General features: G+C 41.8%; 1 protein-coding gene across 5 annotated transcripts in view; it reads right to left on the bottom strand.

The window, feature by feature from the left end:
- Nucleotides 1–13,827, bottom strand: part of mipol1 (mirror-image polydactyly 1) — a 69,261-nt gene that overhangs the window by 51,944 nt on the left and 3,490 nt on the right. For all 5 annotated transcript variants that reach the window (XM_018764085.1, XM_018764082.2, XM_018764083.2 and 2 more), the window contains exon 2: nucleotides 7,581–7,672. In XM_018764085.1, coding sequence (XP_018619601.1) covers nucleotides 7,581–7,590 — 10 coding nt within the window. In that variant the 5' untranslated portion in view covers nucleotides 7,591–7,672. The remainder of the gene's footprint in view (nucleotides 1–7,580; nucleotides 7,673–13,827) is intronic.

Raw genomic sequence — 13,827 nt, 5'->3', positions numbered from 1 at the left:
TCTTTTTATCGCTCCTTCCACCACTCCTTACACCACTACTTCCATTTCATATTTGCACTCGCAAAGAAAACAAGGACCAGTCGAACACAGAACAGAAAATTCTGGCTATGTGGAAATCTTTTGATTCACCTAAAAATGCAATAATCTGAAGCTTACCTGAACTGATGTGTTCATTATCAACACCAATTATATGTATGAAAGTTTTAAATACTATTATTTTGTATTTAAATGTTTTTAGTGTAAATATTATATGGTGGGCTACTGCAATACTCTCCATATTTATTTAATAGTATTAAAATCTACACTGAGGCCATTCGCCAGTACATTTCTCCACAGTATTCGGAAAAAAATTTATAGTATATGTAGCTAAGAAAAGAAAACAGAATAGTATAAAAACAGTATGGAAAATGTCTGACATGGCCAAAAAAACAGTTTTTTACATTTAGATTTACATTCACTGGTGAGCTGTTAGGAAACGGTAAAAGCACAGTGGGACAATATATGACTCCATTATCAACATTTCATGTACTAGTTTATACAAGTCCTCGAATCTAATAAGCCAACTAAATTATGTACTCTGTAAGAGACCTTCTCATTAATGGTCTGTAAATATTACACCCCTGTGTTGTGGGTGTAAGGGTTGTGTTTTTTTGTTTCTTTCTTTTTTTTTTTTTTTTTTTTTTTTTTAAAATCGAGAAGGGAATTAGTCAGTCTACCACACTTCCCAATGTCCATTACCAAATAACCCCATTACGTTACATGACACTAAAACCTTTCAATATAACACTAGTTACTACAGAGCTTATTTCATTTTAATACTGTTGGAAGACACAAGATAAATCTTTATCTGTTAAGCTAAGTGAGCACACAGTACAGATAATCGGATTTATAATTGTCACTAATATCCATTATGTGCTTATTTGAACTAAATTACTTCCAATGCAGTGGATTTAACACAAGCTTAGTGTGCAAAGTAAGCTTGAGTAATGACTGTCACCACCAGTTGTTACAGGCTGCTACAAAATGCCCTTTGTCTATTAAATCCCATTTGTTTGCCATTGGGGAAATTTTAATGAAGAATAAAGCTTTTTTTTTTTTTTTTTTTTTTTTTTTAAAAAAAAACACCACACTGTTAAACTATTACGGAGGAGGAGTGAAATGTAAAAAGCAAACGAGTAACGCATTAATCATTGAAACAAATTGAAAAAGAAAAACTAAATGGAAGTAGTCATGGAAAAACATTAAATAAAGCAAATGGAAAAAGAATGACAATATGGCTGAAAAAAATCTGTGTAATTATATGTAAAAACAGATACATTTATGTGCAAATTAAAACTTGCTTTTCCTAAAACTATTTTGCTTTTTCTACTAGCATATTGCTTTGTGTTTTTATTTCCCCTTTGCAATGCATTTTTCAAATCCTCTAACTTGTAGGAACATTTCTGGGAGCTTTTTCTCACCTCATGTTTTGAACTGGTGCATTTTCATACGTTACTCCTTACACTCACAAAGCAGGGTGTCAGAAAGATGCCTGCCTCTCATAGACTTGTCCACTGCCCTTTTCATTCGTCGTCAAAAGATAGGAGTTTGTAGATAGTCTGATCTACAAATTGCCATCCTGTTAAATGTTGAACTTATTTAATATTTGAAATTCAGATGAAAGCAGTTAAGCAACCAAACATTATTATTATTATTATTATTATTACTAGATTTACACACTCTCCATAACCGCTTGTCCAAGTCAGGGTCACAGTACTTTGGAGTCTATCCACAAAGCACAAGGCGAAGCAGGGTAAAGCCTGGATGGGATGCCAGTCCTTCACAGTATTATTACTGCAGTGTGCTGATTTCCATTTTACTTCCAACATGATGGAGAATTTGAACAATTTCTCTGTTGTACTTTTACAGGATTTATTTCAGGCAAGAAAAGTATCCTATATCCCCCTAAATATCAGATAAAGAACATGATAGTATTAAGCAGTTCATGAATTAAATACAGTTGCATTATACAATTTTTTTCCCAGTTTACACATTTAAGATTCAGTATGTCACTTAATGTCATTTTGTTTCACAGGCTACCCTCAAACCAGTTCACAATACTTGCCAGGCCCCTTTGCATCACTTGCTACTGGTGAGCCATGCCAGGTGTGCCACCAGTGTAGACTAGTTCCCACTGATGATTAGCATTCCACAGACCTTTGCTGGGGTTAAAGGCTAGGCTCAAGTGTTCAGTCATCATTCCAGAACAGAATGCAAAAGAATGGTCTTACAACCTTTAATATGTGTGGAATGTACATGACACCTTGCATTGTTTCAAAATACCTTTAAAATTCATTGCATCATAGTTTTCATTTACATCAGTAAAATCAATTAATTTCCTCAAATCAAAAACAGTACAGTTAAAACAGAGACATTAAATACTGGAAATTCCAATATTTATAACGCAAACAGAATTATGACATGGATTCAGAAAAAGTCCACATTCTTACAGAAAACTTCTTCAGTGATGCTGCTATGTTACATTTAACAGTAAATCATTTCAATCAATAATACCACTGATATTAAAAATACTGAATACTCTTTACTAAAAACCTGTGCAATGACATTAATTCAAAGGATCCAAAACAAATCAACAACACTGGTTGCTGGTTAGAGTTACTGATTTTGGATCAGCTGTAGTACCCTTGAACAAGATATTTACCCTAAATAGCTCCAGTAAAATTACTTGACTGTGTAAATTGGCAAATAATTGTAAGCTTGCAAATGTAATAATTGTAACCTTAACATTGTAAGTCGCTTTGGAGAAAAGTGTCAGCTAAACGAATACATGTAAATTCACATGTGTGGGACACATTTGTGTTTTTTCTTTATTCTAATACAAATAATTGAAAAACCTGGACTATAGGTTTGTTAATTCATAAAATATTGATATTTAGTTAGAATATACCTTTAAACAATGTGCATGCCTGACCTGTGCTGCCTCCACATCAGCAATTATTATTGGAAGGTCATGCAGGTTCAGCCGTAGATGTGAGCATGATCGAATCATAATGCATTCCAAGTACAATAGCTGAGGTGAGCATGAGCGAATATGGTCCAAAAATGACACGTTTATTAAAGCCATATGGTGTTAACGAAGCAATGACTTTACACTGTTGCAGAAGTTTCAAGTGACTCGTCAATAAGCATACACTTTTGATAAGCCTTCTCTTCTACAAAGTACATTGTTGAATTATGTCCATTCGTAATTTGATTTGTTCGTAAATCCAAAGACTCTTTTACTAATAAGTGACAATGAATGAAATAATATACACTATTAATACATTTTCCTGTTTTTTTCTCCACAAAATCTTTTTATTACTAAAAATGAGAAAAGGTGAGGGGAATGTGCTTAAGAACTGTGCTGGAGATAAAGTTTCAGGTAGTGAGTGTAAAACGAAAAGTAAGAATACCGTTTTGAACAAAACGAAAAGACATGACCTTATCCACACAACTGGCATAGAGGAATACATGTTACCTTCTGGCCATCTTCACTTTTTTACTTTTATTCATTTAGTTAATGTTTTTTTCCAAAGTGACTTACAACAGTAAGCTTTGTTTTTTTTTTTTTTTTTACAATTATTTATCCATTTATACAGCTAGGTAATTTTACTGGAGCTACTAAGGGTAAGTACCTTGCTCAAGGGTTATACAGCTGATAGTGGGATTTCAACCTACAACCTTTGGGTCCAAAGGCCACAGCTTTAAACACTACGTTACCAGCTGTCTCCATGGAAAAGTCCTGTATTTATTATGGAAAAAAAAAAAAAAAAAACATCTTTTTAAACTGTGCTAACATTTTTATTGATTGTTATTAAACTGAGTAATGCTTTGGTTAAAAATTGTATTAGGTTTTGAAGTTTTTCGGTCTGCCCCAATCCTATTTTCCCAATAAATCCAGTAGCATTTATTGTGCGAGTTTCCATGAAAATTCAAATGGTAGAAAACAGATTAGTTCAGAAAATGCTATTAAAATTAAATAAATCTGGAACAAAGGTTCTTCAAAACCTGTAACTGGAATGTTTCTAACACAAGGTGTCAGGCTACCATGAAAAACTAATACATCTGTCAGGGAAACGGGCAAAGAACAGAGATTTTTAAAGAAAAGTGAAAGAAAGAACTGTCCGGTATAGTAAATTCTGTGGGAAATTTGTGAGAGGCTCTGTGTGTGTGGAGAGAACATCCAATCAGAGTCACAGTACTCAGTCACAAGTGATCAAGCGAAATGTATTCCTTAAACTAACACAGGCAGACAAAGCAGGACGCAGGCTGTGGAATCCTTGTGTCTGTGAGCCCGGCACTTGGAGCGTGGCCATACGGTAGCAGAGGTGGGGTGGGAGTGCGAAGCAGACCACCCACTTAGGAAGCAGGGCAGCAGGGAGGTTGCCCTGCCTCTCAATTTTTGAGATTTGGAGGTTCAATGAGACCTACAAGGAAGCCAAAATGCAACGAGATTGTGCCGCGTGCCCCTGTGAAGTGTCCCGTGTGTGTGTGTGAGTGAGAGAGAGACAGAGACCATACGCTCACTGATACACCTCCACCTCAAGCTGCTTTGCACAGTACTGATGCAAGAGGCGCAAAGAATGTACTTCCTGCATGCGAACAGAGCCTGCTGGGGACAGCGAGTCCTAGAGAGCTCCACCTGTTATGAAGAAAGCTGTCAAGAAACGATAGCCCAAGTGGTGTCTGCTGCCAGCACCAGCTCTACAGACTAAGTGTACCATGGCGAGGAACCTACAAAGCTGAGTGAGATCTAATAACACAGCGAAACAGAAGAGCGACAAGTTGGACAAGAGAGGCACACATGAAACCAGTGAATAAGTGAATGAATGAGTGCCCTCACTAAGTTACAGTGTGAGCTCCACAAACACTACTTTCAACTCGTTAAATTTATTCAAGCACATTTCTTCTCGGTCCTACAATCATTGAAATGTGGTTGTGGCTCAAGCAAGGTCACAGTTACACAGTACAGCGACTGGGCAATCAAGTCTACAGCGAGGAGGTGTCACTGCTGCCTTTTACCAGAACTCATGACTCAGTGAAGGATGCAGGCAGCAGGCAGCATGGCGCTTACATTATTCAAATCACCATTCATATTAGCTCCACAAACATGCCAGGTATTCAAGGAGTTATTTTTTTCTATTATTATTTCCCACAAAGGAATGGGAAGAAATAAAACTGCACACATTTTCGTGTGTTACACTACTTTTTCCTTTCACCCTGTTATCAGGGTGTTTTGGGTGATACTGAGGTGAACTTGGGATGGGGTTTGCAATGTAAGAAAGACTGGAAAAATAAGTGCACGATACGGTTTTTTTCAGTATTTGTTCCTTTTCTCAGGAAAAATTATGACCGGTTAACAGGAGAATTGAGGAAATGTATTGACTCCAAAAATTACTCCATTTCCACATTTCCATACATTTACTTAAGTAACTGATTTGCTTCATTTTCCCCATTTTTGAGTGTCTTGCAGAGACTGCATTTTCTTCACAAAAACATCTGATTTGCACAACGTTTCTTTTGTCAGTGCACTCCAGTAGACAAAGCAAGAGTATTCCGCTGGTGTAGAAAAGAGAAAACAAAATGGTGTACTGTATTTTCAGTTTACTACAAACAAAGCCCCATTGTAAGTGGAGGACTAACAAACTTGTTCACACTTTTTCAGGCTCATTATTCAGCTCAATGCCATCTTTGCCCAGGATGCAGTGGTTCTACTTGTACAACAACTACTGCAGAGGCTGCCTAGAAGGCCTCTCACTCCACACAGCACACAGACATGATTCTCCTTTCACAAAAAAACCAGGGTTCCTATTTTTAACCACACTCCCAATGTCAGTCAATTACCTTCAAGATAAAGATAATATCACAAGTGAAAGAGCAAATTCAGTGCTGTTTAGCGGCTGACACTTTCTTCCGGAGTGGCAACTTACGATTATTTAACTCATCCGTTGCGCTCGTTAATTTTTTCTGCACCTGCTCAGGGTAAAGGACCGTGCTCCAGCATGACTTTTGCTTCCTTTTAACATTCTTACTGGGTGGGTTTCTGAAAGGTTGTTGGAATGTGTGACACACATGCAGCCAGAAGAGGACATAAATACACACACCTCTGCCCCAGGCCATCTGTTTCAGGACACATCCTTGGTTAGATCCTGCTTCTCCCTCGCCAGCCTCCAAACCTCCTCCAGGATGTGGCAAGTAAACCTTACCACACCAGGATGTTCTCAAGTGTCACTGAGTATGAGTGGCACGCAGGAGGCAAACCCATAGAGGAAATGGGAAAAACCAGAGGCCTTGTTCTGACTTGCCATACTCACGTGCCCCACAGAGTAACAGCAGGTGTTGGGATGACCTGTCGGTATGTGAGCACTACCCAGCTGCTGGGTGCTGCCTCACTAGACACGCTACACCTCACACCGCCTAACCTCCACTCGCTAGATCTGCTCTTGCACAAACTGCAATAATCTTGCTCTTGCTCCTGTATCTACCTCATTTATTTGCTAAACTCTCTATATATTTCTGCCTGTTTCTGCAGGGCATGTCTTTGTGTCAATTTGTGCAGAACATTGTATGCAGCCGAACATAAACAAAAGTATTAGTCCCCAGGAAATTGTTTGTTCGTTCAATCCACCCGCTCACCTCTGCTGATGCACAGCCACCTAACGCTCTCTGCACAGCTCCAATGAAAGCAGATATACATAGTTGTAGGGCAGTAATAGACAGCAGAACCTCGCCTGGAAGAGGAGAACGTCTGCCCAGTGTTTGCGCTCCAAAGGGAAAGTGAAGCGGCAATGCGAGTTCTCGGTGGAATGCGTGTGCCCTCGTGTGGTTAGCAAGAGTACTTCTGCTGCAATTCTGCTGTACAACTCCTTGGGCAAATGGTATTTGACACAAAGAAAACCTCCAGCGAGAAACCGAGCTGACCAAGGAATAAGCGTCAACAAGGATTCTTGAGTTTCCTTCCTTGTAGTGTGATTAATGTACAAGAACAATTTTGTGGTAAACTGTGTACCACGGGATCCACAAGTGTTTTTCACCCCATCTTTTGCTCACCTCTTTCTTATTGGCATACTTGGGCCCACTCCCAAAATCTCCACCCACCTGGGATACACAGCTGTGTTTCACTTGTTATTATTACTGTTATTACATTGCAGCTGAAGAAAACCTTTAATCCTATGTCACTACTGTAGATGTCTGTACACACACATTGTAGATTTACGCTACAAGTACATTAAATCCCTTCTCTGGAACAAGAAACTCAGTGAATTCTTGAAGCCAATGAGATTTTGAAATAGATCCATATTTTTAACTACAATGTCTTTATCAAAACATTTCAGAGGTCCAAATAAACTGTGAAAAGCCAGAATCCTCTTACATCTTGAAAGTAAATAATTTGAAATGTCTAGTTTCACTGTTTCCTCACCAAATTAAAAACATGTGCTCAGAGGTACATCACACCCAAATGAGAGAGTGTAAGAGTCTAAATTTCTGGTTTTCACACAACAAACGGATTCCACGTTTGACTGGTGCTGGTCAGCACTTACCTTTGTACATGTCAACGAGAGATTCATTCGGCTCCGTCCGGTGTCTTTCTGCTCTGATCCACAGTTCCTCTTCACCCTTGAAGCAGTTCTCTCTAGATTAAGGACAAAAGAGATGTTTCAGTGTGCACCATGCAGTCACCTCTCAGTCCAGGACACTGAACTAACAGAAAAATGCACAACACTATTATATTCTTTACATAGTAAACATGTAAAGTAATGTGGGCGACACCGATACCCAGCCGACACTTTTCCCCAGAGCACTAGAAGCTTGTCACATGAGTGATTACCCAGATTACTGCACACTTCCACAAAATCTCCTTCACAATGTCCACTTGCAAGAAGGAGAAAATCAAGAGCTTACTGACATTCCAGCGATGAATACAAGAAAGTGTGGACATGCAAAATGTGTCATGACGTGGGATCATAAATCTAAATTCTTTGCTTCCATAAACAGTACATTTCTACTTTTCATCGCAACACAGATTTTCTCTAAATATTTTAAGAGCCTGGTAAAAACGGGTGACATTATGGCAAAATCAACATGTAATTGAAGAGAGCTGCATACGAATAGTCTACAAATGTGACTCCGTCCTGATGAAAGTAACAGACATTTCAAGTAAACTATACAAAGGGCCCCCAACATACTACACCAGTACTGACAGCCCTTTTTTAAAACACTTACAGTACTTCACAGTAAGGTAGGGTAATGGCCGATCAAGTTCCCGTTTCATAACTGCTGTATATTTTTAGAGGTTCTTGTTGTTTCCCTTATTTATTGTCATGTTCGCATTACTTCATTTATCAGTTTCTTTTCTCCAAAACTTCCAATGAACTCTATGTAGTGTTATCAGCCCACATACCTTATTCACCAAGATGAATTACACTGCTAGGTACAATACTTACAATGCGTCACTCATCCATACATGAGTGGAACACACTCTCTATGTCACTCACACACTATGGGTGAACCTGAACAGCATGTCTTTGGACTGTGGGAGGAAACCAGAGCACCTGAAGGATGAATGCAAACTCCACACAGACTGAGCGGGGATCGAACCCCTTCCCCTTCTGTACCATGCGGGCACTGTGAGAGAGTAACGCTACTCGCTGTAGCACCACGCCGCCCCATATGTCACATTATATTAAGCTTGTTCTGGCACTTTGAGGGAGTCGCACACTCTCTCATTTGGTAGATGGCAATCATGTTTACTAGTATGTACACCAAAATACACTGCAAAATATCAGTGAAACAGCTGTTACAGAACAGAGTAACTGCACTTTGATCATGCTTGTATTTCAAGTTTACTGTGTTTCTGAATGCACTTTTTAATACTTCAAACTGAACAATGCTGCAATATCAATACACGTAACACAATGTGTGTTAACCGCACAAAAAGCAAATTAACCCAAAACTGGCCTCTGCACTGTAATATAGCAAAGTCACCATAACAGATACAACAATGTATACTGCAGCTGAGGAACTGTGGTATTCTCTCACTTGGGACTTCGAGATTGGCCCCAGGGAGGGGGGAAAAAAAAAAAAAAAAAATCATGCAGAGGGAGACGATTTCTAAATTTCCATATAATTTACATGAGATAAGGACCACAAAAACAGCAATTAATTTTTAAAAACTTCGTGTAACATGTAAATTGCACATCTGTGAACTTGCCTTTTACTGACTGGGGTCCTAAGTCTTCTGGATGAGACTGTCTCATCCAGAAGACTTAGGACCCCAGTCAGTTGACACTGGTCGCAGAAGCCTACGTGTTTTGATATGGCCTTTTACTGTTTTACTCTAGTGTTGACATCCTTTAAAGCTTTTTAAGCATAAAAATGTTTTTTTTTTCCTTTTAATATGCATTAATTCATTTTAGAGATACCTTATCATTCCCAAACCTCAGTTAATAAAGATGAGAGCAACGAGCTCACAGCAGCATCAAGCCAAATTTTTACATTTATTACTGAGCAGCATCGCACTTTAGCTGTTCTTAGACTTCTACAAGAGTCAGAGACGAAATACACCCGTCTGTCACATAACAAGGGTCCCATACAATAAAAACGTGCTGCTACGGCCTGTGACAACGGGTGCTCTTACAAGAGGCTTACAACTCAGCGGAATTGTGTTTACACCTCTCCTGGGGCCAGTTTACTTCACCACATGATCTATGCAGCAATGTGGACTGTACACAGATGCAGTAAAGTTCACACAGATGATTCCACACATCTCTCGTCTCTGGTTTTCAGTTCAGAGCAACCGGTCTTTTCAACAGCAGCAAAGTAAAGATGGAATAAACACTGAGGAACATTTTATAAAATTGCACAACACTAATTAATTTCACTTAATTACGCCTCGGGGGACACGGTGGCACAGCAGGTTTGGCTGGGGCCTGCTCTGTGGTATGTCTAGGGTTCGAGTCATGGTTGGGGTGCCTTGTGGCAGACTGGAATCTCATCCTGAGTGTGTCCCTTTGGCCCTGCACCCCGTGACCCTGCTCGGGACAAGCGGTTGTAGACATTGTGTGTGTGTGTGTGTGTGTGTGTGTGTGAGATACTAACAGAGATGGAGACTGATCTTATGAGAAGAAACGGCATAGGAGAAGTATATAGTATATTCCTGCATTTCTGATTGAGCCACACAATACAAGTTAAACTCATTGGTTCTGTGAAAAAAGAAAAAAATTGGGTATCAAAAGCCGAGAGCTGTTACACCAAAATTTCAGGTAAAGCAAGTTTGTAAATCGAAGGATGTCTGTATTTTAATATCATAAATACTTGGGAGTGAAAATTATCAAAATGTCTCCATCCCGTACAGAATGAACTGTCTCACATCCTGTGGTTGCGAGGGACACTACACATAACACCGGTCCTTAAGTCGCTAAATTAACTCCCATTTAAATTTAGACTTAGATCTGCCTGTGCAACTGGGCACACTGGGCAGAAAGCACTCTCCAATGATTTCGAATGGCGGCTATATTTCATGCATCTGCAAGTTAGAGGCCTTCCCGGGCCAAATCTTCCTTGAAGGTGCTTTTCCACATCTTATTGGGTCAGCTTTTCCTCACTCCTTCTGATGGTATCCAGGTCATTGTTGTCAAAGGGTGCTGATGGTCCAGCATTCGTAACACGTGTCCCGCCAGCTACAGTCGAAATTTTGCTACCACCTTGGAGAGTGGCCATGTGCCAGTCCATGTTAGGATTTCTTCATTGTGACATGATCCCAGTATGTTACTTGCAAAATTTTTCAAAGACATCTCTGGTGGAACACATCTAGCTTGTAGGTTCTTCCACACTTTGCTGGCGTATATGGCTGTTGGTAATACGATGGACAAAGATAACTGAATTTTCAGTGCAGTGGTGATGTTTGATGCAGCCCAGATGCTGCGCACATGTTGGAAAATGTCCGCCGCTTTCCCGAGCCGTTGGAAGAGGTCATGCTCAACATCACCATCTGCTGTAATCACGCTGCCCAGGTAGGTGAAGCGTTCGACTGTTTCAATCACCTCATCAACAAATTTCAGCAGTGGGTGGGTAGCTGTATTGTTACCAGTTTTCATCAGTTTCGTCTTCTCTGAGCTGATTCTCAGGCCAACATTGTATGCTGTTTCTTCCAGTTTAGTAGTCAATTGCTGCAGATCTTCTTGGTTCTCAGCCAGAAGGGCGATGTCATCTCCGAAATCGAGGTCCGTCAGCCGATTTTGATCTTTCCATAGAATTCCAAGGTGCTCTGTGATCACCACTTGCCTCATCACAAAGCCCAGTGCTATCAGGAACAATAGAGGTAACAAAATGCAACCCTGTCTGACTCCAGTAATTACATCAAAGAAGTTGGAGGTCCCATTGATTGTCCTCACGCAGCATTTGGAGTTATGGCATAAGTTCTTAAAGGTGTTGACACATGACTATGGTATGCCATAGGCCCTGCAGATGTTCCACATTGCCAGGCAATACACGCTGTCAAACGCCTTCTTGAAGTCAATAAAATTGATTGCTAGAGGTGTTGAAACTGAACACTGGACCAGCTCTATACCCTCACTAGGGTGTTGGAGGGTTCGTGGGAGTTTGCCCAACCAGTCCATATGTGTTTTGTGGACCTGGAGAAGGCATTCGACCGTGTCCCTCGTGGCATCCTGTGGGGGGTGCTTCGGGATTATGGGGTTCGGGGCTCGTTGCTACGGGCTGTTCGTTCCCTGTATGACCGGAGCAGGAGCTTGGTTCGCATTGCCGGCAGTAAGTCAGACCTGTTCCCGGTGCATGTTGGACTCCGCCAGGGCTGCCCTTTGTCACCGATTCTGTTCATTATTTTTATGGACAGAATTTCTAGGCGCAGTCAGGGAACGGAGGGTGTCTGTTTTGGTGGCCGCGAGATCTCGTCTCTGCTTTTTGCGGACGATGTGGTCCTGTTGGCTTCATCAAGTCAAGACTTGCAGCGTGCACTGGGGGGGTTTGCAGCCGAGTGCGAAGCGGCGGGGATGAGAATCAGCACCTCCAAATCCGAGGCCATGGTTCTCAGTCGGAAAAAGGTGGATTGCTCCCTCCGGGTTAGGGGGGAGTTGCTCCCTCAAGTGGAGGAGTTTAAGTATCTTGGGGTCTTGTTCACGAGTGAGGGAAAAATGGAGCGGCAGGTCGACAGACGGATCGGTGCGGCGTCTGCAGTAATGCGGTCATTGTACCGGTCTGTTGTGGTGAAGAGGGAGCTGAGTCGTAAGGCGAAGCTCTCAATTTACCGGTCGATCTACGTTCCTACCCTCACCTATGGTCATGAACTCTGGATCATGACCGAAAGAATGAGATCGCGGATACAAGCGGCAGAAATGAGTTTCCTCCGCAGAGTGGCTGGGCGCACCCTTAGGGATAGGGTGAGGAGCTCAGTCACCCGGGAGGAGCTCGGAGTAGAGCCGCTGCTCCTCCGCATCGAGAGGAGCCAGTTGAGGTGGCTCGGGCATCTGTTCCGGATGCCTCCTGGACGCCTCCCTGGGGAGGTGCTCCGGGCTTGTCCCACTGGGAGGAGGCCTCGGGGCAGACCCAGGACACGTTGGAGAGACTATGTCTCCCGGCTGGCCTGGGAACGCCTTGGGGTTCCCCCAGAGGAACTGGAGGAGGTGTGCGGGGAGAGGGAGGTCTGGAGTACTCTGCTCGGACTGCTGCCCCCGCGACCCGGCCCCGGATAAAAGCGGAGGAAGATGGATGGATGGATGGATGGAGGTGTTGAAACTTGATAAATTACTCGATGATGTTATGAAGGGTGAAGATTTGCTCAGAGCATGAGCGCCCACTATGGAAGCCAGTTTGTTCTTCATGCAGCTTCTGGTCAACCGCGTTGCGTAGTCTTGTAAATAGTATGATGCTAACTACTTTGCCGAGTACAGACAGCAATGTGATACCACGCCAATTGCTGCATTCCATTATGTTTCTTTCTTCAGCAACTTGATGATGCCTCCTTGCCTCCAGTCTTCAGGGACACATGTTTCTTCCCAGCATCTATTCATGATCTGGTTCAATACATTCACCATACTGTGACCTCCCTGTTTCAGAAGCTCTGCAGGGATCTCATCACACGCGGCTGCCTTGTTGTTCTTCAGCTTTTCAGAGCTGCTGTCACTTCCTCATTTGTGATGGCATCCAATTTGACTGGCAAGTCATTAGGTGGGGTGGTATTCTCTAAGTGAAAGGTAACCGCAGGAACCGGTTGTTTAAGGGTTTCGTGGAAATGCTCCACCCACCGAACATTTTGTTCTTCCTCTGTCAAGAGGGTCTTCCCATTCTTGTCTTTAATGGGCATGTTTGTACTGCATCTTGCTCCTATTAATTCACGAACAATGCAATGAAGTGCCTTCATGTCTCCTCAGTTGCCAGCATCCTGGGCTTCCTGTCCCCTTTATTCCAGCCAGGTCCACTTGTCACTTCTGCAGCTGCTCACTTCAGTCACTTCATTGACGGTTCTCCCGTTAGGTGACCGCCAAGTTTTCTTGTGAATCATCTTGTGGGGGAAGAACGTGTTCCCAGTGCAGAGGCTGTTGGTAATGCAGAAAAGTAGGAGCCTCACCATTATCTGTCATCCTCTTGCCTGTACCATATGGCCCAATCACGTGCTTCCAGCCGTTCTTTGCTGATTTGCCCATTAAAGTCACTGATAACCATGATGATGTCATGTTTGGGAATTTCACTGACTATATCTTGCAACTGTTCGTAAAACGCTTCTTTTTCTGCCTCGTCTGTGTCTTCGGTTGGTGCATAAATTTGTATGAT

This window comes from Scleropages formosus, chromosome 15 (genome assembly GCF_900964775.1).
Source record: "Scleropages formosus chromosome 15, fSclFor1.1, whole genome shotgun sequence".
Lineage (NCBI taxonomy): Eukaryota > Metazoa > Chordata > Actinopteri > Osteoglossiformes > Osteoglossidae > Scleropages > Scleropages formosus.
Note: the sequence above shows the minus strand (reverse complement) of the source record. Positions and strands in the feature narration are given on the sequence as shown.